The following is a 27,117-nucleotide window of genomic DNA, read 5'->3' on the forward strand; positions in this document are numbered from 1 at the left end:
AAATCAAATAAGATGCAACAGATAGAAAGAGAAATGGTTGGAGAGGGGCAAAGATGAAGCCCAAAGACTAACTGCCAGGTTTGCAGGTATGCCAGCTGATCCACAACACAGACAGGAGAGAGAGTGGCAAACAAATACTTACCAGGTTTAATTTCCAGCAGCTTCAGCCTGGAATCCTCAGGGGGATGCAAACGCCTCTTTTTGCGCCAGCAACGTGCTGGGTACGTGTACAGCTGACCTGGGGCCAGGCCTGAAGATTAAAGACAAAAAATAAATATAATCACATTTCAGTTTGTAAACCACAAGCACTGTCTGTAGCATCTTTGTTCTTGCCCTTCTGGTGTCTCCTTCTTGGAAAGTTCAATCCTGCAAATTGTGAGGCAGAACTATGCACTTGAGTGCTCCTGAGACTCCTCAGCACCTCTTGGGATCGGGCCTACAGAGAATCTAGGTCTCACTTATGTACTCAGCTCACTGAAACCAGAGCTGCACATAAATAAATTGTGATTTCTTCAGGGTAAATAGAATTTCAGACTCTCCTGAGTCACAGGGGTGATGCCTCCTCCACGGGCAGAGAAAGACCCTTGGGAGAAAAGATATGAAGCTTCAACATGCAGATCATAAGGCCCTGATGCACAAAGCAGCTCAGGACATTTGTGTCTTCCAAGTAGGAACAAACCAAGATCCATGAGGTCTGGCTATTTGGACTCTGTATTTTTCATTTAAATTCTGGACTTTGGTTTGAAGACAGATTCTTCTTTCTTGTTACTACCTCCTCATGCCAACATCCCAAATGAAGGAGATACAGCAGTATTGTTTATATTACTGCATGCTTCACTGAATCACATTTGGCATTACTGGCTTCTGAGTTGCCCTGGTTCTCCTGACAGACATCCCTTAGCCAACACTCAACCTATGCTTTGCTCTCCTGTATTCAGAACACAGCTGGGCTTCATGAGTGCATCACTAGTACCAGCACAGAAGCACACTGCCAAGCACTTCCAAGTATCCCCAGCTGCCCCAGATATTCATGACACACAGAAATACTCCACAAGACACAGAAAATTTAGAAGAATGTCATCCTCTCCCCTGCTTCCCCTGCCCTCTCCATCCACCAATTCTGCTTTGGCTCTTCTGTCCTCCTGCAGTTGCTGTTAGTCTTGAAGGGGCTATAGAGCACAATTGCAATTCCAGACTCATTGCCCTTAGAAAACAGGTAAGACCGCACAAGACAGAGGACAGGAGTGGTGTTACCATGTGTGAAACTGTGCCAACAGTTGGACAACAGTCAAGGCCGTGCCAGGAAAGCAGAACAGCTCAAGGGCAGCAGGGTGGCACAAGAGTTCTCAGCCATCCCTTCTGGAGCAGCCAGGAAGGTGTACCAGCTTGGGAACAAAACTGACTCACCAAATGAGATAATGATAAAAAGCAATATTCTGATATCTGGGGCGCGTGGGGAGGTCGGGAAAGACACAACAAAATTATTAACCTCAAGGGAGTGGGCTCATCAAATTCCACAAGAAAAGCCTAAGCTCCTGATTTGAAAAATTTCAACTGTTGGGAATGCCGTTTCAGATCCCAGCACTTTTCACCTACTTCCAGGGCCTTGGGGCATAAACAGAGCATATACAGCACACTGCCTGGGTACGGCCAAGTGATGGAGTATTCACAGAGGTCCTGGTTATACCAGGGCACAAAGTGCTACTGGACCGAGGCTTTTCACACCCTTCTCTCATTGCTGCACAGCTTGCTGGGCATTATGCCCACTCCAAGAAAGATACATTTCAGAGTGGGGTGCTCAGGACTGGTTTGGGAAGAAAAATGATAATAACCAGCGCTTCTGCAGTGTTTGGACACACTTCTTCATGGCACTTTGCAAACATTAACCACTGCAAACAATTGCTGTTATGATGAGGTGGATTGTGCCTGACTCTGATGTGAGTCATTAAAGAGGTGAAGGCAAGAAGCCTCACCCTTTCATAGCAGGTCCTGAGCTCACAACATTGAAATGACCGTTGCTAGAGCAAAGCAATAGGACAGAAAGCGGCCCCCCATTGCACAGGCCCCCACAGAACAGTCATTTGAATGAAATAAGCACCACAGCTTTGAGCATTTGTCCCAGACAGAGAGGAACAATGATCTACTGCAGTTTTGAGGGAGTATCTGTTAATGTGGGTTCAATTATGGAGCACTCTTATATGAAATAGCAGTCTTGGATTCAGCCAGGACAGCAAAAGCTGACCAAAAATGCTGAAAGCCCGACAAGAAACAAAGCAGGTATCCTTGAAAAGAAAGAGGTGGGAAAGTATCTTGCCTAGAGGGCCTACAGCCCACTCCAGGTGTCAGATAGATCAATAAGAGATGGATGATCCAACATCCATCTCTGCACTCCTTGAGGGAAGCTCTCTGTTCCTATACACAATACCCTGGCTCATTAATACATAGCTATCCAGTGAACTTAAAACATACACCAGACCTTCACTTGATCCAAACCCACCAAATGCTACCATGAGTTCTCCACCCTGACCCCCATCTGTCACTCTGCTGGCTCACATTAAGTGTGGATCTTTGATTGCTTACACAAAGGAGGGGCAACAAGGAGAGGGTCAGTTCTGGACTTTGACTCTAGCCCCTCCACAGTTGATCTTCCAGTGCATATGGAAATAATGCAAATACAGATCTTACTGCCTTCAGTCATGCCTCAGTTGTCTCTCCCTCTGGTGCCTTATAGGGCAACCAGAGAAGGTTCCAGCCATTTGCTTACAGAGGAAATAGCAGAACCTGCAGTTAGTTATGTTGTTTATCTCATTAGTGTAGGAGAGTCATAACTCAAAGCTGGTGTGAAAGGCCAGGGAAGGGGGGTGGAAAAAAGAAGGAGGGAGTTATGTGCAGTATTGTGTGAAATTAACCCTGAACTCTTTATCATGAGATGCTGTTTTCTGACTCCTTTAACAAAGAGGACAGCAAAAAAACAGGTTAATATGCTGAGATCCTGACTCTCCTCTCTGTTTTTCAAGCCCTTTGTATGTGAAAAGAGGTCCTGGAACTTTGCAATTTGTGTTTATACGGTTTTTCAGGTTAGGGATAGTAAATGGCAGTGAACACAGAACACAAGGCAGACATCAGGGTGGCTGGCAGAGAATTTTCAGAGCCCTTCGGTATGGGCATAAACGCATTGTGCGAAGCCTGAAGCAGGCATGCTAGAAGGGTAGAGGGATGTTTTGACCCACCCTAATACTACTAGAAATAGATGACGCAAAGACACCCAAGGGAGCACTAAATGGGCTAATAAAAATGAAGAAAGAGAAGAGTAAAAATGAGGGAGGAAGGCTGCTTTGTATTGATTATTTTGATTCAAACTAACAAAGGCATCAGATTTGGTGGCCAATGCAGATGCAGGAAGCTTGTTTCACTTAAGCCTTTCTGTGAAGAATGTTCCACCACTAGTCCCCACTGCAGCCCTGCAGGAGAAATGCCACTGATCCCCTTTTGCAGGATAAGCTGCCAAACAGTTCACTATCAGAAGTAAGGAAAGAAAGATTTGCACACTGAATTTGCTCAGGGTAGTCCAGAGAGCTCATGGCTGAGAAAGGCAAAGCATTAAGACCTCTTGGTTCCTGGTGTGATAACATAACAGTTTTATGATGATTTCTTCTGTAAGTGCAGAGGCACCAATGAGACCCACACAAGACTATCTATGTCTCTCTTTATAGCAGATGCTTTTGCCAAAACATTACCTGTGGATACAGTGGATGTATACCTGCTTATGACTGCATTCAAAAGGATAAAAATAGCAGCACCTTATTCATAACCAGATGTTACAAGAACATAAATTCCTTGGGTAAATGGATTAACAAACAAACAAAAAAAAAGGAATGCTATCTTTGCCTAAGCATAATCTCGTAGGAATGGGGAATTTTCAGCTGAAACAAAAACCCAGCTGTGGTCATGAAGCAACCTACAAAAGAAGGGTTAGCCCAGAACCTCAGACAACTCCCAGCTTGTAAACCACATTCAGCGGTCCCAGATTACCCCAGTAGTTCTGGCAGCTGAAACATTCTCAGGGTATTTTTAACACTGGTAAAACACCTGTTGCCTCCTGCACCAGAAGTGGCTGTATTTTACTATAGAAAGATTTCTCTGATAGTACTGCAAGACAATACTAAATCTACTTTGGATATTTTAGGAACAGGAGCTGTGCATGATCCTTCTCTCTCAAGGATCCTGTGAAAGGGAGAGGGAAAGTTTCAGCTAAGAAATCTTCAGAGGCAGCAATTGCTTTCTTAGTCTGCCCCCAGGAGTGGAGGGAAATATTCTATGTGTTACTCCCACTCCACCTCTTGCAAACTGGCCAGTGGAGTAGGTAAGAGCAGGCTGCAGCTTCCCATAATTCCAGATCTAGAGTTCTGGAGTTTATTTCGGTATGGTCCACAGGAACTGCGTGTGTGCATGTCGTGTTTTTGGTGCCCATGCACCCTAGTCCACTCCCTACCTGGATTCTCTGGTCTACACTGACAAAACAAAACAAAACAAACGATAGAAACCCAGTTTGGTGCTGTCAAAAAATCCATTCACTGAGCTATGGTGGGATGGATACTGAGCCATTCTCTAGCAAAATTCCCCCTGAGGTTCAGGAAGACTTTCATCTGAGTGGCATCTCCAGTCTTCAGACTGGTATCTGTCCTTTGCCTTTCAGACAAGGATTTCAGATGGATTTTCTCTAACAAAAGAAAGACTGACCAAAGTCTACAAAGGTAACAGTGCTCTTTTCCCCTCAGCTTCACTGAGCTTTGGAATAGGCATCAGCCAAAGCTCTTTAAGGACATATACCAACTTCTTTCTGCACCTGAGGAAACTTGCAGCTCCAGAACTGGTATCCAAGTAACTTGTCCAAAGCAGAACCAGGAGTTATAGGTATTTTTCTAACCATCAGAACAACGTGCATTCCAATAACCGGACTCTCCTATTCTTTACTGTGGCTTTATATCCTTCCCAATGTAATACCTTATGTTCAGCATTCATCTGAGAAACTCTCACCTCCACCTCTCCACCCTGAAGATAATACCAGTCCTGCTTAGGCTAGGGCATTGTGTCTTCTGCTACAGACTGGGATCAATAGCATTAAAGAGCTACAGTGATGCAGCCTTAGAAACTACCATGTCAGGCACCTCTTTGGATAGAGAGAGAATAATTAGGATGAGCTCTCTGCAGTTACCAAAGGAAATCCTCCGCAGGCACAGAGGTTTAGGCAGCTTCTCTTCTGTGTGGCCTGTAGCAGGTTTGAGCTCCTATTAATTAAACCCCATGAGGGCTCAGTGGCCAGCCCCCCATACATGCACATGCATACACAGACACAACACCACCGACCTGGTCCCCTGTGCCTCTTCTCCATCCAGATGTAGCAGTTGTTCTGAGCTACTCCAGTTTGTGAATCCAGGAAGGGAAGGCGGACGCTTCGCTCAGCGCACAGACGAGAGTTGTAGCTGCGACAGTGCTCAATTGCTTCTTTGTAGAACTGGTCCCCGAGTCTGCCAAAAGAGACAGGGCAGAGAGTAAGAAAGATCACACCGCCCCCTCAAACAAGACTAGGAAAAAGGGGACATAAGGTTGGTTTAAAAATGGACAAGCAGAAAAACTTTCCCTGAACCTATGCCAAGCTTGCTGACATGAGACACTGCCAAAGCAGATGATGCAGAAAGTGCCACTAAAAGATCCCACTCTCAGGAACTGGACACAGATCTTTACAGTGGTGGCATAGCTACTGAATGAGCAAATGATGCAACCACCCTGGCCCATGATCCTGGGTCAGACAACATATACACCACAGCAACCTCATTCTATTGTTTCTTTTCCCCTATAGTTTGTCCAGCCAATTCAGCAAACTAGTCATTTCACTTCTATGTTACAGCAACTCCTCCAGCACATTTTGAGCAACCAGAAAACCAGCCAATTTTAGAACAACCTCACTCCAGCATTTCTGGTGTCAGAGAGCCCATGAGAGCACAGGATGTAGTCCTCATATTGTGTGCTTCTGCAGCATGAAAACACATCCTTTAACAACTAGGGCCATGTCTGCAATGGTCAGACTAGACATTTTGTTATAACCTTTCCAGAGAATTCCACAGTCAAGCCTGAGGCACCAACAGCAACAGGCTACAACAGCAACCAGTAAGATCCAGCATGCCAAATGCTGCTTTCCTCTGGAGCCCAGTGAGAGGAACAGTTCTAAAGACAATGTCACTTATATCATAAATAAATATTTGTTGAAAAATTGTGTAGAATCTTCAGCTTCCCTTGAGAAAGGTTTAAAAACTCTGCCTGCTGGAGCTTACCAGAATCCTCTCTCCAAATTTTTCTAAAAGCATCAAAGTAGAGCAACCCTGAGGACACAAAGCAGCTGTCATGCTGGAGCATTGCAAACTAGGTGGGCCACACTGCTGAACCTCATTCTTGATCTATCGTCAAGGTGAAGTTCAGTCGTGACATGAATAGCTAGGAAAGCTACCCATTAGCAGGAAGTTCATTAGAAAATAGGAGTAGAGTGATACATAGCATAACTTGCTCTGACTTGGATATTCATTAGTGTGCAAAAAGAGTAGAGCATGCACAGCAAGGGAGCCGAAGGGATACATGCACAGAGATAAAAGAGGCTCCCTTTCCTGTTCTATTAATTGTTTTCCCTGCTACTTTTTTTGTAGGCACAATTGGCGTTTTAAATGTATAGTCTTTTTTGCACACCTCTGAATATCAAATGAGTGCAAATTGCTCTGTTTTACCACCTGTGTCTTTTTTCTGACTCACAACTTTTAAGTCACTCCTCAGTTGCACCTTAGGGCTTCCATGGGATCCATACTCTATTCCCTCAGGCTGTACTTGCCCAATATCCTCTCACTGAGAGGGGCCAACAGCAGAGGCTCAAGGAAGAACATAAGAGCAGGACAAATACAGAGGGAGGTGCCTCTAGTTCCCCCTTGTCATTTCTGATGATCAGAACTTAACTTCCCCAAGTCTCAGGTTACCCAATGGTTTAACAGACCTTGATGAATTTTTCTTCCGTGAATTTATCCAACCAACTCTTCAACCCACTTATCTTTTTCATACCTAAAACATTGCAGTGTGATGAGTTCCATAGCTGAAACATGATACCTGTGAAAAAGCATTTCTTTACACTTGTTTTAAGCCATATATCAATTAGTTGCAATTACAAGTCTGTAAGTCTCTCACAAAGCTTCCACTAGGTCGTTTCTCTAACGAGCAGAGGGTATCCAGCATGACAAGCCCCTGGATGTGGAACGAGAACAGTGGCTGGATACTGGAGCCCAACCAGCTTCCTGCTGCCCTCTGCCACCCAGCTGCTGCATTTCAGAATGTCCCCAAGGGAAAGAGAGAAAGGGACAGTTCTACACAAGCAGGAGTTGCACACAGGAGTCAGTACATCCTTTGGCTGCAGAGACTTTCTAAGGGTTGTTCAGAGGTTTCATGCAGCAGCCAGCACCTGTGTGAACATTCCCATCTCACAGCCCTGTCCCCTACTTGATGAGCCCCAGCTCTGGGGCAGCAGCCAGTGTGGGGATGGATGTTTGCAGGGATGTTTGCAGGAATGGATGTTTGCAGGAATGTTTGTTTGCAGGGATGTTTGTTTGCAGGGATGGTGTCTGCAGGGCAGCTGAAGCAGAGAGCTCTCTGGGCTGTACCAGCGAGTGGAGGGCAGAGCTGAGGGCAGAGCCCATACAGCAGGATCCCTCTGGACACCGAATCCCCCGCAATGACCTCAAACCCCTTTTTCCAGAGATAGGCTGGTGGGGAGGGAAGGGGAGCAGAGGAGAAAGGAAAAAGATAATCTGCACTACCATACAAAGAATGTGACTAGGAAGAAATGAAAGCTTATTAAAAGCTGTAATTAAAGTTGTACACTTGTGTAATCAAAGTCAGTAACAAGGAGACTCCAGTTGATCAAAGATTAACAGCTCTTTCCACAAACACTTGAGCTTCCACAGAGCTATGTCAGATTTCCCCTATATTAAGCCAGGGATGCTCGCTAACTCCAGGGAGTTTACTGGAAGGAAGAGCACAGCTGTGTGACAACAAACTGCCACCACTGCATAGGTTGTCTCTGTGCTAAAAATTACTCCAGTCATTAAGAATATGCATACCACAAAGCATTCGTGTTAACAAAACCAACGGGTCTTAGCAACCCAGACATAGGATCTGGCTGGACATGATCTCTGTTTCCCCTTTCTTCTAAGACTGAAAATAACTAAATCTTAGAATGCTAAATATTTGGCTTTAAATCACACTGTTAAGTAGGTTACAAGATTAAATTTCAGATTTTTCTGAGAGAGAAAAGGGTTTTTGAGATCCTAATGGCAGAGAAGCTACCAAGTTAATGGGTCACATTCACTCTTGACACAACCTTTTCATCTTGTTTTTTCATTACATTTATTTTAAAGGCTTTAAATCTTTTGCCTTAAAGAAAAATAATTCTGGAGAAGAACTTAGCTGCCTCCATAGTTTAAGAAAGCTTGCCTTGGCTCCACTACAGTAAACACGGTCAAAAACACCAGCCCCTAAGTATTCACTGGAAAGGCTGGTATTGAGATATTGGGACCTTGAGGGTTTCTTTCCCTGACTTACATTTGGAATGGAATTTTTTAAAAGTGGCAAATAATAAAATATAGGAAAGTAAAGAAACAGTATTTCCTTACGACGGTCATATCTCAGTGGAAAACTGCTTCCCCACAATTACTTTTGGATGGTTGGTTGTTTTGTTTTACCATTAGTCTTTACTGGAGTGTCTCTGACTTGTTCCACATTTCAGGGGTTTTTAATAAAGGAACTTTAAACATAGATTTTGTTTGTTTGTTTGTTTTCAGTGCTACATATCCAAACACAGCATATTGCATCTTACACAGGAAAACCAGAAAGTATTACTGTAATGGGAGAAAAAAAAAGGAAAGTATGGTCCTGTTGTGCTCATCGCTGTGGAGTCACAGAGGCTGGACAAAGCCCAGCCCTCTCCCAGGAGCTTCACAATGGAGCTGGAGTAAGACTGGAGAGCACATGAGCTCAAATGAAACTCAAATGGATCGGGTGAGTTTGAGCAAGTGAGATACATGAAGAGGGAAAAAAAAAAAAAGGCAGACAACATTAATAGTAAAAAGTACATCATGTGTCACAAAGATTAACTATCTGATGTTACATGCTTCATAGTTTTCCCAAGCTGTGTTGCTATGGAAGACTTACACTTTATCTCCTGAAAAAATATCTGTAGAAACTATGGGGAATTTCTGCATTATTTTTGTGAGAAGTATGTATGAGTCAGTGCTGTGCTGTGCCTGACTGTAAGGGTCAATCCTTCCCTTTGGAGAGGGGAGTGAAAGGTTGCACAGACTTGTCTAGATTGATATTAATGACACAGAATCATCAGCATATATGTAGATTACAAAGACTCTGTGGAAAAAAAAAATGAAGGGGCAGACATGAACAATTGCTGGCCAAGGAAGGCAAATCATACTGAAAGCAGCACAACTGGAAATACAGAATGAAGTGGTCAGCACACTGCAAAAAGCACACAGCCCCTCAGTGCAGGGCCACAGGTGAAATCTCATCTGCTCGGGACAGGCACACCGGTGACACTGCTGGCACACACGCAGGCTTTGCATTTACATTCCAGTGCAAGGATGCTAAAATAACCAAGTTCTGATTAACAAAAGCTCCCTGGCTTGGTAAAGAGCAACCTATGCTTTTACAATCTTCTGCAAGTCTGCATAGGAGAGGTATATGTCCAGTAGGAGTTAGGGGCTCTTTTTTGGTGAAAAAGAGGGGGACTGACACTAAGCAGCCGGCTCAGAGCCACGGAAGGACAGCACGAATGAGGAGTGAGCACTCTGAAAGATGCCCCAGGCACCACCAGCCCCGCAGGTCCTTGGACAGGGACGTGAGGCCAGTGTCATCCTGCCCAGCCTTGCAAGGAGTCACAGGCATGGGAGTGTGCTCCACAATGGAGGAACAGGCCCTGTGATTTTCATTAGGTCACTGTCCTTTTAAGTGTTAAGAAACTGAGGTTTTCTGTCCTGGAATCATGTCAGCTAAACAATAAAGTCAGTGAAGAACAACTCTTCCCTTTTCTCAGCCTTTGCATGCCTGCTCTAGCTACACCATAGGATTTCTGAGCAGACTCTGACTTACTACTTTTGGGTACAGTACCTAGTGCCATGACTCCTCTGTCTAGGCACACCTTAAACAAAACAAATAAACAAACAATAAACAAAACAAACAAACAAAAGCCCAACCCAAACCAAACAACAACAACAAAAACCAAGAACTGGCCTGACTTATAAGCCCGTAAGTTAGCAACAAGGACCAAGAGCCTGGTTCTTCACTCCAGCTGCTTCAGGATGCTTGTTTCTCTGCTGACAAAGGGTCCTGAGGGGTCCTGAAAGCAGCAGAGCGGCTCTCCATCACGACTTTACAGCCCATCCTGCAAAGTCTCAGAGATTCAAGTGCACTACACCTTTTACAAAAGCTACAAAATGAGCAGAATCTAGCTCACCCCTCCTGCAGTGCCCACCACATTTTAGGTTAGGATCCAGAGAAGGAGAGCACTCACTGAAAACATATAACCAGCCAAGCTCAACCATGATTACAGGCCCACATTGCCCCTGGAAAACTGGTATAATGAAGAACCAGTCCTCCTTAAGTGCTGCTCTGAAATTTCTACCAGATCCTCTGACTATGAATCCAGATTATCTTCAGTTCCTGAGGCCAGTCCCCTTTCTAGTCATTTCCCTCTAAAACCATGCTCACTGCATGACTAGACAAGTAAAAAGCTGATAGCACAGAAAGAAATTACTAATCATGTAACAGAAAGTAACAGACTTTTCCTTCTGAAGTTCGCAATGGTCCCCAGCCATGATCAAAAATGTGGGTCTTGCTCTCCTCAAGACCATGGAGTTTTCATTTACTACACTTTTAACCTCTAGTCTTATATTTTAGATGATTTGGTACTCTGAGGAACACTGAGGGCGACTGAAAAAGATATTTAAAATCAGAAATTGTTCTTCAGCAGCACTGTCATCCAGTTTCAAACTGGATAAGATCTAAGAAGTGGTGGGAAATAAATGATGCAACATGGCTTCAGAAGATATTCCGCAGTCTCCTTTTGGAGACGCTCATGAATGAGTCTGGAAAATGAGCACCAGTGGGGTCTCAGGCCTTCTCACAAAGATGGACAGAGACTAAAAAATCATGCAGATGGTACCTGAGCATCAGCTGCCTGTGCCACTGCAGACCAAGAGGTACAGCTTGATCCACAGTGCGTCTTGGCAAGTGCTGAGAGAACTGCACTGAGCTGGCTACACTTGTTCCTTTCCAGCAAATACCAGGGGCCCCTGACAGGCGGCTGCTCCTCCTCTCCATGAGCCTTGACATGAAGAATGCCACAGGGCTCAATTCTTCCACCACTTCTATTTAATATCTATGCAAAACCTCCAGGGAATATGATGAAGTATATGGGCAGCAATGCCAGCTATTAGGCTGATGATATGCAGCTTTATGTATCTTTCCCCCCGCATACAGATGGCACTCTCCCAAATCTCTGAGTGTTGAAAGCAAGGGTAGCATGGCTGGCAGAGGCTGAAGGCAGAGATAGTAGTGAGGCTGGCTGGAAGTGGGAAACATTACAATCTACGAGCTAACATGGTTTATGATTCAAGGATAGACACTAATGTGGGCAATCTAATAGACAATCATCAAAAGGGCCTTCCCCTGCCCCTCTCCCTCCAGTCAGCATAATTCTCTTTTCACGCAGTGCTCTGGCCATGCTCATGTGTGTTTTTAACATCTGGGCTGGCCTACTATGACTCTCTACCTTAGACTAGATAAACAACCAAGACAGAGACACTTGCAAAGTGTGGTACCTACCCTATCACAAAGCAAGCCAAAGAGATCAGTGATCCCCAGCTTGTCCTCATCTCTTTTCTTCATGTACTCTGAAGCACCATTGGTTTTCAAAAAGGGCACAGTGGGCTAAGTTCAAGCTGCTTGAACAGCTGCTTCTCCTTTCTAGACTCAGAACAGCAGATGCAACTGGAAGCCTGTGCTTAACAGAGCCCAGCATCACCAGACTCCTGCAGCCCCTTCAGACAGCAGACCCCCAGCCACAGAGCATCTTCCCAGAAGGGATAAAGTATTCTGCTCTGCTCCTCCTCAGGCTACATTGCAGGATGCTAACACAACATTCATCAAAGATTGAAGCAAAAGGAAATATGACATATTCAAGAGTATCAGACCACTATTAAGCCCTAAACAACGAAGGACTGGCTGGGCCCCTCCTTTGGCTGTACTCTCTGGAACTTCCAGTCTATAGGCAGCTCCTAAATGCTAAATCATGCACCTTTTGCAACTGCAGAGAAGTAGGATACTGAGACTCAACAGAAAGACAGAACGGCTTTCCTGACATTAGGTGAAGCTTAACAGATTGCTCAAAATCGAGCCACAAACTCCAAGGGCAAGCCAGAAAGTGCAGGAATGTGCAGAATCAGTTTTCTTATAAGGGTCAGTTGCGTCTGTCCCTGCCCAACATCTTCCAGTGATGTAAAGGGTGTGAACGTGAGCAAAACAGGATTTCCAGATGGGCTACAGAATGACTCAAACTTTCTGGGCTTTCAGTTTTTTAACATAAGCTTGGCAGCTGTGTAAAGAACTACAAACACATGTCTGTCATAGACTCTCCAAGAGCCAGAGTCCTTGAGACATCTATTTCATTTCCACACACATTGGATAATTTCACCTGATGGACAAAAAGAGGCCTGGATAACTTTCCCCAGCATGGGAACCAGAGAAAAAAAATGGCCAGCAGAACTGTTTCAGTATTAGCCAGATCAGACCACAAAGCAGTATACAGCTGCAAGCAGAGACAGTGTTGCTGGAGCAGCAATGATTGACGGGTAACTGAAAGGAAAGGCTTGCAAAGTGAGTTAAAGCCTTTCATTGGAAGACCCTATACAGCCAGGTCAAAACAGACAAGATTTCAAGCACTTGCTCAGAAGCCCTGTGTCAGGTGCATAAACTGTATGTGGTTTGAGAGATTAGGAACCATGAGAGAGCTGATGACAAGTTCCTCAGTCAGCACTGGCACAGTCCAGACATTAACAGCAGTCAAGGAGATGTCCTGAGCTACGAGTCCAGGCTGAATCCTAGATCAGTGAAAAAGCAATGTGAGATTTTCCAGCTTCCTTCCATGAGCACCTAGCACAAGCACATCCCCTGTGTGCAGAAGGGCAAAGGAATCCCCTTTTGCCAGGTATTTATCAGCAAGAATTCCCCTGGTGGGTTGGAAATCCCTACTGGCTATTTGTGGCCAGAATCGACAGGCTTCTCACTGCTTGAATCATGGTATGGTGCTGAATCATAACAGAGAACCCAGCCTCATAGAGTGAGCTAAATTCATTACTCTGGAAACAGTCTTAAACTGTAATTTAATCCTATGTGAAACTACAGGTATCATCTCATGCAAAAAATCTGTCTCTGAAGAAAAATGACAAAAGGTAGGCATAGCTTACAATTTTGGGAAAACTGATCTGATTAGCCCCATCCTCACAAGTCTTGTGGAAGTATGAGAGCTCTGCCAACATTTCCATTTAAAGAAAAGAAACAGCAGCACAAGTTAATACTGCCAAGAAGAGAGTGGTACACCAGGGTGTTCTGCTGACAGGCCAGATCTGGCTTTCAGGGTCAAGAGCTGCTGCCATCTTTGAGCAGGAAGGACCAGAGCTGGATAAGTTCCTCCTCCTGCAGCTGTGCATGGCCCCGCACAAGGCCGGCAGCAACGTTCCCAGCTCTCAAAGCCAAAAAGCTGGGATCACAATGTCCATCTTACTCAGCAGTTAACATGCAGAGTTGTTGGTTAGATACAACAGGTATTTGTGTATGGTAGAAGATGATGTTTGCTTAGATGAGGTATTTCAGAAGATTAATTTCTCATCCCCATTCAAGTATCCTGGACTGTTAACAACCATGGTGATTGTGGTAACTTGTCCACTACTCTTTTTCTCCATATCCATGAAAAGATAACAGCAGTAGTTTCCATGCCACACACCAGGCTGCCTAAGGTGTTTCCATAGACAGACATTGCATACAATCTCTATTAGACTCAGCACAGTGACCAATTAGGTTAATCTCAGAGGCAGACTCCTTGGAGATATCTCAGAGCATCTATTCTTTCTCAGGCCAGGGTTTCTGTTTTAAAGAGATGCAGCATCAGCCAATTAAATGAACAACAGGTACAAAAGGTAATAACCTAGACCTCTTTTGTATCTGAGGACAGCTGCCAGAATTCAGCTTGGTCCTAACCTCCCCCAAAAGGTCAAAAATTCTCTCCAATTACTAAAGAAATGAACTAATGAAAACTTCAGCAACAATATTAGATTGGACATGACAACATCCAATCTATTTTTTAATATATATTTTTTAAAAAGCATCTGAAGCTGCTGGGGCTTGGGGTCACCAGAAGTCTGTTTAGCTTAGTGCAGTCATAGCCTTAGGGGTCAGACATAGTCAAAGACAAAATCTGCACATTCAACTCCCTCAGTCTTGATTTCCCACAGTGGACTCATCTTTTGCATTCCTACAACCAGGAGAAAGGTAGGTTAGTAAAAAAATATACTCTACCGCCTGAGCTGGCACTGGGAAGCCAGCAAACCAGCGCTCTACAAATGACTCTCCCATGACTTCCTTTGTAGTTTTCACAGTTCCTCTGCAGGACACGAGTAACACCGCACACCTCACTAATGAATTGTGTGCACTACTTTAGGCACTGTCTATACTAAGAGATGCTAAGATCATAACTGGATATTGTCTCCCATCTCTAGCTGTGCTGGCTAAAAGTATCACCCGTCCCTTTCTACTCTCCTGCTCTTTGCTGTTTGTCTCCCTGAGCACTCCCTGAGCCACCTCAGCCGAGGCCACTTGGTCTGTCATTGCCTGGAGGAGCTGAGGTGCAGATCACACACCCCTTTTACCTCCAGAGGTAGTCTCCAGCACTACAGCCAGCCTGCATCAGTCAAGCAGCACGCTTCTTTGTTTGTTTGCCTGTCCACACCATCAGTGGTGACATCTCTGTCACTCAGTCAGCACAGCCCACCTGGCAGACACAGCAAATACAAATAGGAGGAGTTTTTCCCTACCACCACAGTTAAATTGTTGGCTCAAATGACATCAGTTAAGCTGACAAGAGCATTCCTTTTGGTGTGTCTCTATGTATGTCATCTTTCATGAAGTCATGTATCTGCATCAGATCTCAACAGGCAGGGAGATGCCAGGAAAGAGCATGTGGGTTTTGCAGAGTCCAAACCATCCAAGCCCTACAGCACCGTCCTGCTCTGAATGACCTCTCTTAGCCCTCCTGGAAGTTCCCAGGCTGGGATTTCCCCTGTACCTCCTGCAGTTATTTAGTAGACAAATGGACAGTTCCATTCAATCCAAATGGCAGAATTTAGAAGAGATTGAAATAAAAATGCAAATAGAAGAGTAGTAGAAATGTGCCTAAATGGCAGGCAAGCTTCCCCATCACATTGTAATTACATTAATATTTTAGGTACTTCCTTTTACTAGGAAGAGTTAGTGAGCTCACATTTTTCTGCTGACTTTCCTCTTTTGTAGGAACCATGTATCTCCTGCTGCAAAGGAAATCCCACTACAGGAAACAATCCATTTTGCTCAGATGAAATAATCACACAAGTAGCAAAGCAGAGATTTATATAGATCTAGAATAAAACCACATAATTATCAGAGTTCACTTTGCCTCCAAGGTCAGCCTTGGAAAAAAAAAAATATCAGCTATAGCCAATACTTTAAAGATAAAGTTACTAATCTTGAATGGGTAGCCCTTTCAGTTCCCCAGTCACGATATGTATGACGAATAGAATACACATGTAAGAAAACACAAAAATCTACTCTACCTAGTCAATAATTATTAGCCACACAAAACACTTACAATGGGAAATCATATTTTCTGTTCTCTACAAAAGCATCTTAAACCTGGATAATCAAGGTTATGTTTCTTTGACTTATTATTTCTCTTCAACACACAGGAACAATCATTCTGATACTTGTATAAATCTACAGACCTCAGCAGGCATACAGCAGGGATATACTTGACTCATGCTACATAGGGGAATTCCCAAGAGGACTATGAATTAGATTTCCTTTCTTCACCTCCTTCCCCCAGTTCTACCCGCAAATGGAAGTAGGGCAGATTACGGGCATTCCTCTGCTGAAGTATTGTTATTACACCTCAAAAAGGAACAGTAGAAGTTAGAAGTAAGAGGTGAAACAGATGCACTGTGTCTTCCAATACATCATCTCACAGTTCCCTCAGCATAAAGAGTGCCCTGTATTGAGAGCACACTCGAACTATCTCAAAGGTCTACACACAGGAGCGCATCTCATGGGAGCAGAGAAAAACATCATTGCAAATACACACATTTCTTTAACTCTGAGGAGTGATGTTTCAAACACCTGTGCTGTTGTTTCTATAGATACTTATGCAGCATATAAGAGGAATTGTTTGAAAAAGTCACGAAAAAGCACTTGCCACAACTAGCTGTCAGAAACTCATATGTCTGATGGTGGTTCTGCTATACTCCAACTTTTCCTGCATGTGTTTTTCTTCTGGCTTGCCTCCTGTTCTCAGCACCACCTTAACTCAAGTATCAGATTGAGGTTGTTATTACTGTAGGACAGCAAAAGCAAACAGAAAAGCCTTGTAATTCACCTACCAATTAGCAAAGCTTGCAGAAGTATGTGGCTGCAATTATCACCACACAATAAAGATCCTCTCTTCTGCTCAAATAACTTATTCTTTTGGCAAGTTTCACTATTCTTAAAGACTCCAGTTGTTTAACACATATCCAAATTATTCTAGGGCAGACCTCAGATCCTTCTTGGTCCTGTGTGTTCACTGAGGTCTTCACGATGAAAGCCTGCCTGTGACCAAGCATCAGTTCCCAGTTCAGCAGAGCACCTCATTGAGTGTGCAGGTCCTCTTCAATTCAAAGTTAGGCAGACACTTGAATGTTTTGCTGGACAGAAATGGCAGCTAAACAGACAGCACGTGCTTCTGTGCACTTTTAGAATGAGGTCTTAGAAGCAGGTACACATGGGCAAGCCTGCTCAGGTCAGTTTATCATGTTTTTCTAGCTGGAACTAGCCAGAGCTAACACATTACTTCCATTTTCTTTCTGGGATGTAACACACTGCAGTAGTTAAAGAAGTAGGTCCCAAAAGTGTAATCTAGGGATCATGAAAGAGTCATTAATCAATCAACCAGTGGAAATAGGAGCTGGGTAGATATCATTATCTCTACATCACAGATGAGACACAGAGTTTGCATAACAAAGCCACAGAGAAAGAGAAGGCCCTTTTCTTATTTCCCAGTTTTACTCCATCCTTTCTTCTGAAATGTTTCCCAATCTTCAAGACATTCTTCCCAAACTGCAATCCCACAATTCTCTTAATTCAGAAGCAAAGCTGACTCAGTGTCATCCCTGAAAGCTAGCTGAAGTTCTTCTATAAAAAAAAACAGTTAAAGAAATACAAGAGCAACCTTTCTATGCTGTAAAAGCTACCTGAACACTGCAGTGACAATGACAAGCAAAGACAAGGACTAAACAAGAATTTGGACACAGAACTAAACTGCATGCTGAGTTTCCACTTGTCTGGACCTCAATTAGTACAGAATGGAGATGAGTATCACAGTGGTCTATAAACAGGACCAGAAAAAATTGACAGGTAACTGAAGGAAAAGAACTGAGGGAGTAAGCTGTCAGAACAAGGAGAGGTTACAGAAAAAAACAGAGAAAGAGGTTAGCCCATTGCCCCGGAGTAATGGCTAGCCTTTAACACATGGCCTCTGCTCCTGTCAGTATTTCTTCTTGGACAGGTTATCTCAGGAATTTATGCTTTCCAATAATTACCTTTCAGAGGGCTCTCACTTATCTTGCAAGAGGAATCCACCAGTAACCTGACCTGCATTGCTCATGCGATCGCCATCCACCCCCTCTAACCTTTCATCCCATCTCTCACAGCAAAAGCAAACGGTTCTTCCCAGACTTCCAGTGCTGCATCAGCAAGGGCTGGTGAAGTTGATAAAAATAAGAGTTTTAATGCTACACAAACATTGATGAGCTTGCGGGCAAAAGCACTAAAATACTACCAGCAGGTTAAAATACCTCCGGTAGTCATGTTGTATTATCTAGAACTGAAGGACGAATGCAGGTCTTGCACCACCGTGAGAAGAATTTTTATCTGAGAGTAAGTTTTATTATTTTATTGCAGCAGACTTCAGAGCCAGTCAGTATTGGTTTTAATAAATTTTGGGATCAGCAGGGCCCTCTATTTAAGCTCTCTTCTTGTTACCCTCCCAATCTACCTTTCTTCCACTGTGTGAATTGCTTTTCTTCTTGAAATACCAGTGCCAAAGAGAAGCTTTTGCTTTTGGCATTCACTCCAGAGCCATTTCAGATGAACTCATCCATCTCTGCTAAAGTTTACGTTATCGCACTCAGTGGATTATTATACTCCCATTCATGCTCTGATCAAGGCCCTCCTAGGTTGGCTTTCTGTGTAAGGTACTCCATTATCTCCTGTAAAAGCTGACAGGCACCGATTTATTCCCAGTTCCATGGCTGGGACAGGGAGAAGGACTCTAATTTTCAGTTCTGGATGTAATAAGACATCTCTTCAGCCAGTCAGTAATCATAAGGAAATACTTCATCCTGAAGTTCTGAGAAAGTACCAGGCCTGATGCAAGGAGTAAGAAGTCATATAACATGCTGCACTGGACCCTGACATCGGTCCAGACATGCATGGCCAGGGCACAGGGACCATCAAATCTCTATTGCAGAGTGGATTTGCCTCAGAAGGGCTTGCAGCCACTTCCGACAGGTACCCAGAGGAATCTGTCTCTCTTTCTCCTGCACCGGCAACACAACTAATTTTGGCCTGGGAGGCTGCGTCATTCTGGCTGAATTATTGTAAAGGAGTCACATATTGCTTTCAGACCTGTGAGAACTTTGGAGCAACGCACACTCTCTCCTGGCATTTCCACACTCCCATCTGAACAGGACTGTACCACAAGAAAGAGTTTGATGTGGGGAGACCATAAGAGAGCAGGGCAAGAGAAAGCTGCTCTTGCCTCATTCAGCTTCAATAGGAGCCCAGGCCCAGCAATGCTGCAATACAGCTTGGATTTATGTTCTCCATTTAACACAATTCATGGTGTAAACTTTTCTCTTTCTGTTTTGAAGCGGGAGGAAGAGGAGAAAAACCACATTCCAGGCATTTGGCACAACAGACTTCCCCAGCAGGGAGGGAAAAAAAGGCTCGTCACCACACAATTTAAAACAACCCATCCTTTCTGGCTCCAGTCTGTCTCAGGGGTAGATCCAAGTCTTAGCCCCCACCCATTAGGCCTGAAGGTCCAAAGCACTTGACATTCATCAGGAAAAGCCAAACAGCTCCAAGGCAATGAAAGGGACAGGAGTTGAGGAGGAAAGAAAATGGAAGGATCTGCAAAATGGTCACAGCATAAGGAGGGTATGGAAGTATCACAGTATCACAGTATGTTTGGGATTGGAAGGGACCTCAAAAGATCATCTAGTCCAATCCCCCTGCTGGAGCAGGAACACCTAGGTGAGGTCGCACAGGAACATGTCCAGGCAGGTTTTGAATGTCTCCAGAGAAGGAGACTCCACAACCTCCCTGGGCAGCCTGTTCCAGTGCTCTGTCACCCTTACTTAGAAGTTTTTTCTCAAATTTCAGTGGAACCTCTTGTGTTCCAGCTTGATCTCATTACCCCTTGTCCTATCATTGTTTACCAAGTCTTCTGCTCCTGAGGACCATCACACACAGATGAATCATCTTGGTGTAGTTGCTACTGAGCACAAAGCAGGCAAGTAAAATGTCTCCTCTGCCCTCAACTGGGGGTTCTCCATTGTGTTTAGTTTAGGAACTGCTGCTATTTGACAGCAACCTTGTTTGCACTGTCACATGCACAATAGAATGATTAGCCCCTTTCCAAACATACACTCTCCTGTCTTTCCCCAAAGAAAACTGCAAACGATATGCACTGTATACTAAAAAAATCCCATCGTCTTTGTTGAGACTTAGGAGAGAAAAATCCTTCAGAGATTCTTTCTTAGGTGTTTTTGCATAACATGCACTGAACAGTTACACACTGAATCCTTCTCAGCATAAAAAGAAAGACCAGGAGATAGAACCATGTCACTCAGTGCAGCACAGGACATTTTCGCAGAGTCAGAAAATAATCTTATGTATTACGTAGCTCAATGATGCTCAACCTGAGTTCCTTAAAACATCACATGTGGGTTCTGGAGAAATGTGTAGGCTTAATCAGAGCCTCTCTTTGCTCAACAAACAGGAAGGCTTAGCCAATATTTCAAAGCACTTGAGATTGTTGTTCACTCTTTGATGTAGTCAAAGAGAGAGGCAGAAAGATGGAGAGATGGGAAGCAACTCTTCACCAGCACTCAGGAAGAAAACACGATTGCAGAGTTCTACAAGCTAATCGTGGTGTGAGGATCTGACACTGCACTAAGGCATCTGCTCACAGCTTACCACCAGTGCACAACAATGATGACAAAGCATCAAAGACAGCACAGCACAGAGTCAGGTTACCACACCCTGGTGATTATGTCACTCCCTCTCAGTCTATTCAAGAATCAAACTTCTCAGGTTTGGCCATCACTGGTCTATAGTCATGTCTATACATAGACAAATTGCATATACTTACAAATTAATCACTGCCACATGGAGATTGTTTATAAGGCTGCCCTGAATGACTTGGGAGGAGCTATAGGAACTCACATTTGGTTTTTGAATGCAGAGAATGCCTGGTGTCTATCTGGCATTTTATGCATTTATATACAATCCCTTGGGGATTGTGGAGGCAATTAAGAGCTGGGGGAGATCTCTTCTCTTGCTTTCCCTGTGGCTTCTTGCCAAAAAGAAGTTCAATTATAAGAAAATTATACACTTATATGAATTATAAGTTCATGGTTCTCTTTCTTACTCTTTTTTTTTTTTGGTCTAGCAAGCCAAAAGACTGAAGGAAGCCTGAAGGAGAGGGAGTACAAGTACAGAACATGCCAAAGGAAAATGAGCCTTCAGTATGAAGCCAGCTGATAAACAGCTCACATTTGCATCTTCAGTCAGCATCATCTTAGACTAAATTCCCTCTGTTCCCACTTAGCAGTTCCTACTCCTTTTTACCCTTCACAAGTTTGTCCATCAGCTGATGAGGTTTCTCAGTTTTGCCTGGTGCATCCAAGAGTAGAGAAACAGCTGGAAACTGCTGCAGCATCTGGCAAGCATCTGTGGCAAAAATTCCAAGAGGATTTGAGGTGATAGCAAGTATGGTTATAATTTACTATAGGCAGACCTGGTTTTGAGATAGTTTTTAATATCTAAAACCTGAGACTTTTCAGAATCTTTATGTTACATGCTTTTGCTTAGGTTGGTTTGTTTATCTGTTTTCTGCTAATTCTACCTACATAAAAGACAAAATCTTGATAAAATATTGGATAAGAATCCCAGAACATGTGGTTCTGCAGAAAGAAAAACAAGTTCTAGCAACATCTACTTTTTAGAGAGTTGTTAGTGTTCCAAAAATCGCACTGAAAATATAGTACTTGGTTTCCGCAATTAGCTGCTTCATTCAGTATTCTACGTTGTATAGTCACTTAAGGAACATGTTTATGTTATGTCCTGAAGGATCAAACTGGCTGCTGTAGTAGTATCTCTCCATGTGATTGCAACTGTCAATGTATTTGAGTAGAGCAACAGCAGAGAAAAAAAGGTGGAACCAGAAAATTACGATTTATTTTCTAAAATATTTAATATTGCAGTGGCAGGTAAATTATGACAAATGTCATTTTAACTTCAGTCTGGATTTAGGGCCTGAATCTGAACTTCAAAAACATCATTTCCCCATGCGATTGTACACTTGGTTGCCATTAAAGCTTGCATAGACTGAGCACTCCATTCTGATTTCTCGTAGTATTTTACACCCCCTTTGCTAAAGTAAAAAGACTGCACAAGACAGAAGAAGAATGAGGCCACACCTTCAGTGTTGCTATTTGCATGTGGTACTGAGGGGTTTGTTCAAAGACCACTGGGTTGAAAAGACAGGTGTCAAGCCAAATCAGTCCAATGGCGAAACTTAATCGTGGGTCCCACTGAACAAAACAGCAATACCACTGGGAATGACAAATTTAAATAAGGAAGGAAAGATGGCAAGGAAAGAGTGAAAAAGGAGCGGTAAATGGAGCAGCACACAGCAGAGACTGTGTATCTTTGAACAAAGGACTGGAAATTACAAACTGAAAGACGGAGTATTTAGCACATAGACGTCCACACAAAACTGGGTACAAATTTCCAGTATTCTAAAAAAATCTTAAGTTATATAGCAAAAAAGACCAGGCCTCTCAAGTACTAATCTGCCTCAGAAAAAGGCTATCACCAGTGTTCTAGGGCATGCACAATTCCAAGGGATTAGTGGGATGAATGTGCTCAGATGGTCCCAGGAGGTGACCCGTATCCCGTGCTACAGAGAAAGGCAAAGTGGGAGACCAAAAAGACAGTTGACAAGCATCTCTAGGACTGTGGACTCCTCCTATCCATCCTTATTTTCATATAACAATGCATACAAGGGATGATAGACCTGAAAACTCTATCTAAAGGCTCCATGCTAGAGCTGAAACATCATGGCAGAGGGAAGCAGGAAAAGTCAGGTCAGGCACAACTCCACATGTCCCCACATTCAGGGGCTTCACAAGGTAATATTTGGATGAAACTTTCCCAGTAGGTTCCAATTTAAACTTGAGATTCAGGCACTTCTCCTATTTTAAATGGAAAAATAGGCAGAAAGAGGATGAAGCACAAGTTCAAGAAGCTTAACCCCAGACATATGGTACAAAAGTCTTTTTTTATCTTGATATTCCCATCTTTCTTCCTGTATTCCAGATGCCACCTGCATCTGGTACTTACAGTATTTCCAAATCAAACCACTCAAAAAATCATGAGTTGGGTCCTGTTTCTGAATTGGTAGATTATTTCAGAACTAGATATTCCTACTGCAAACAGACACAAATTTCTGCTATAAAGCTGAAATTTTCACGCAGTCCCTGGCTTCTAGAACCTGGAGCTGCTAAGAAAGTAACAAAAGCATTACCAAAACACTGTCAAATGCCTAGAGAATAGGCACAGAATGATACTAGCGTGTTATTCTCTAACACATATCTTAGCAAAAGTTGGCAATTTGAGTTCATTGAAGACTCTTCCTCCACCAGCCAGGTCTCCCTTAATTAAACAAACTCTAAATACAGTCTAGTTTTCTCTTGTGAAGAAAATGCTTTTCTGGAAAAGGGCTGACTCAGTTCCTGGATACTTCAGAGTACCCTGACTTCCATCAGTGCAAAAGGAGAATCAGGACAATTTGTACCGTTCTCCCTATAGCTCTGTAACAACAGAAGATGCTTTAAAGCGACTGACAAGTCTTTAAAAAGAGCGTATTGAAGGAGACAGTTTAGGCTATTAAAATTAAAGTAATTAATCAATCCAAAGGTAATTCTCATCATCTAGCCTGTTTGTTAACTGTTTTGCCTTCCTAGGTTTGTCTGTGAAACTTAACAGTTTGCAACCTGCTGCAGTCTCTGGAGCTTGTTTCTGTCTTGAATAAACCAGAAAAATAAATCATGGGCAGAGACTGAAATAGCATCAGGTACCCTGCCTTTCTCCCCTTTTATTCAGCCATCATGTCCCAAAAATGGCTGATGAAGTGGAAGTGGCAAGCCACAGCAGAAGTCACATGCCACTGCACCCTCCAATGACTTCCCCATAGCTATAGAGTCAAGATTGGAAATAAAAATGGTCCTCAATTTAGAACACAAACATATGTTTGATTTGCCTTCTCCATTTCTTGAAATCTCCAAGGGAGGGGGTCTGAAAATATGAGTCACTCCTCACTGTAAATCTAAATTTTCCCAATTCTACCACACTGAAAATCCATTGAATACCACAGGGCTAGACAAGGATGGACTTTGTTCTACCTTTCTGGTACAGATAGCATTTTACTGTCCTTAAGGGAATAAAATAATCATAAGAGCATAATGATAGCATGTGTTTTCCTAGCTGCTGTTCTTCACGTGGGGCAATCACTGGCAATTCTTGGATTTAATCTCTTCCCTTCCGCGACCATGCAGTTGATTACCACTCTCATTCCCAGTTAAAAATCCTTGATCAGTGCAAGGCACATAAAGGAGTCTTTGACCCCAGCTAAGGGAACAACAAGAGATGACATTTGGTGCTTTGAGAGCGGAGTAGTTAAAAAGGAAAAATGACAGCTGGAGTCAGGAGGAGCTAGTTAGCGGATTGCAGACCCAGGAGGGTGCAGGGTGGGAGCCCACGAAAGAGAAAAAACAAGAGACTGCAGCCAGACTGTTCCCTCTCCTTCCCTAGGTCTCCTTTGAGTCAGTAAGAATGACTGCAGCAGATGTCAGGACCCATGGGGATCACTCCTTTGGCTTTCTTGTTTCTTCAAAAAAAAGGTAACCTGGAAAATAGAAAAAATATTGGAGAGAAAAAAAAAAAATGAACCAATATCTCTGCTTTGACACGTGGGAATGAATACAAAGGTGAGTGCCAACTTGTAATGACCTGTGGTATGTAAATATGCTTAAGCCAGCGGGAGGAATTTTTCTGGGTCTAGTCCAACAGGGGCAATTGTTTACAGGCTTTGATGGGGATTAACCTGTGGTTTCTACTTCAGGATACAAAGGAGAAATACAAAAAGCAAGCACAAGGCAAGCAGCAGTTGTGAGGAGCATCCTTGTGCTTCTCCAAAACACACCATGCAGCCAGAGCTGGCTTGCGCACACACCTCGCAGGCGCATCTCGGTGCTGGGAATGTCCCCAGAGAGCGATCGGGGCACGTGCACACACGCGGGGATGCGGGTGTGCTCACACGGGGGTGTGTTCCTCAGCGTGCTGCACCGAACACACAAGATTTCTTCTATTTCTGAAACACCAAATCTCATTCAGCATTATTCAGGACACCAGATATAAAACAACAGATGACAGTCAAAGGCATTTTAGGCCAGATTCACTGCCACTGGTGTAACTCCCTTGAAGTCCATGGAATTACACCAGGGAGAAAGAGGTTGGCTGTTTAATGTTTGCGTCTTGTCAAATTGTGCATCTGTGTTGGTTCTTCTGTTTTGGAGACACAGTTCTACACATTATCATTATGAAAGAGATTACTTTTTGTTTTAAAAAGATTGCATTCTCAGGGCACAGTAAGAAGTCCATCTACTAAGTCCCTTTTCCTCCACTCCACACACCCACGGGTGGACATTACATTTCTTCACCTTTGCAAATCTGCGAAGATGTACAGAGACACTGACAATTTTAAAGGCTTCACACTAGGAGTCACTTCCTGTGGTGGAATGACATAGCGATGGATGGTTGCTATGCCTGGATGAACCTTCCTATCTTTCCAAGATTCATGTAAGGTATCTTGAATGACACATTCAAGTGAAAACTGTGTGGTTTAGCTCTGTGCAACAGGAGCAAGAGGAAGCCCAGGGAATGCAGAAGAAGAGACAGAGTTCTGACCTCTGAGCAAGCTTTTGTCCACTTTCATAGCAGGGAGGGTAAATACATTTGAGGCACACTCATTGCTAGCAGAGAGGTTTTAATCCAGATTCTTCTAAAATCTGTAATTGCCTCCTTTATAGCAACAGGGTTTAAAAATGCAATAGTGTGGAGGTTCTCACTTCATCATTCTGGTAAACCCACATTCAAAGAGGAGGAAGTTGTGTGAAGTCCTGAAAAATAAAAAAACACCGCACTACTGTTTTCCTTTGATGGGCTAGTCAGGAACCATCTCTCCAGACCACTCGTTTGACTCAAAGGCAAAAAGCAGTTTACAGCAAAATAAACAGCAGCTAATCAAGATGAACCTATTTGCTTATACAGTCTTACTGGCTAAAATATAGCACCAACCCTGAATATTATTTATCTTGGAGGTGGCAACAATAGAAAGTGAGCAACTGATTACACAGTTTCTCCACCAGTTATGAACCAACATTTATCTCCTGTGCAGAACAACAGAGATTTAACTGGGCTCTTCAGGCTCTCCATAATGTTTCTCAAGCACCCATAACACACTCAGCACCTTGTCTAGCAAACGTGACTGAAGCCTCAGCACCAAAAACACTTTACAACTCTAAAGAGCAGTCTCCCACACCTGCACCTGGAGGGCAAAGACAAATGCTGTTACAGAAAAACGTGTGAGTACTGAGAGTCAGGGACTGTGTCAGTACATGTCTGTGCAGTGCCTCGTGCAGCAGGGCCCAAACGCAGAGTGGAGCCCGTGGGCACAGGGCAGGGTTTTTTCTTCTTTCTGAATTCAGGAAAAAACAATGCAAGACAACATAAGGGACTCAACTGATAAGGTTTGGGATAAGGTATCTTGTTTCTCTGTAGATACCAATAGCTCACTACCTTGCTTGCATGTTATTTTCATCTAAAAGGCAAAGCTGCTCCGATGGGAATGAATTCAGCCAAAACTGAAGAATAGGGCACAAGTGTAACTGGAAAACGAGACCAACAGTCTGAGAAAGGGAAGTGCTCAACATTCACTACGGGAAGTAAAATAAATTTAATTAAAAAAAGAAATGACAAGGAAGAACACTAATTGAAGGCACAGTGTGGATGCAGGAGAACACACAGAGAACCCCCCACCCTGCCCCTGCCATCCGTATGACAGTGCTGCTTTGTGGAACAGAACAATAGGTACATTATACTAACCCATAATTATCCCAAGAAGAATGATAGCAAAGTCAAGGCATTACATGAACATTGGAATATTGGATACAATCCCATAAGAAGCAAGGGGGTGGAGGAGGAGCTTTAAAAAGAGATTGAAACCTTCCCAGCACAAAACATCAAAGAGGAGATTTCATGTTGTCTCTGCATTTATTTGGGTTTTTCTTTTATTTGATGTGATGATTTAAACACAATTCCTTTTTTCACGCA

At 43.4% G+C, this 27,117-nt stretch overlaps 1 protein-coding gene across 4 annotated transcripts in view; it reads right to left on the reverse strand.

The window, feature by feature from the left end:
• The window catches only part of DPF3 (double PHD fingers 3), a gene marked incomplete at both ends in the record, with an annotated part of 163,474 nt that overhangs the window by 86,771 nt on the left and 49,586 nt on the right, over positions 1–27,117 (reverse strand). For all 4 annotated transcript variants that reach the window (XR_013922195.1, XR_013922196.1, XM_080345514.1 and 1 more), the window contains 2 exons: positions 143–250; positions 5,368–5,528. Coding sequence is in view for 2 of the 4 variants with exons in the window: in XM_080345514.1 (XP_080201640.1) it covers positions 143–250; positions 5,368–5,528 (269 nt within the window). The remainder of the gene's footprint in view (positions 1–142; positions 251–5,367; positions 5,529–27,117) is intronic.

This window comes from Nesoenas mayeri, assembly GCF_963082525.1.
Source record: "Nesoenas mayeri genome assembly, chromosome: 5".
NCBI classification, from domain to species: domain Eukaryota; kingdom Metazoa; phylum Chordata; class Aves; order Columbiformes; family Columbidae; genus Nesoenas; species Nesoenas mayeri.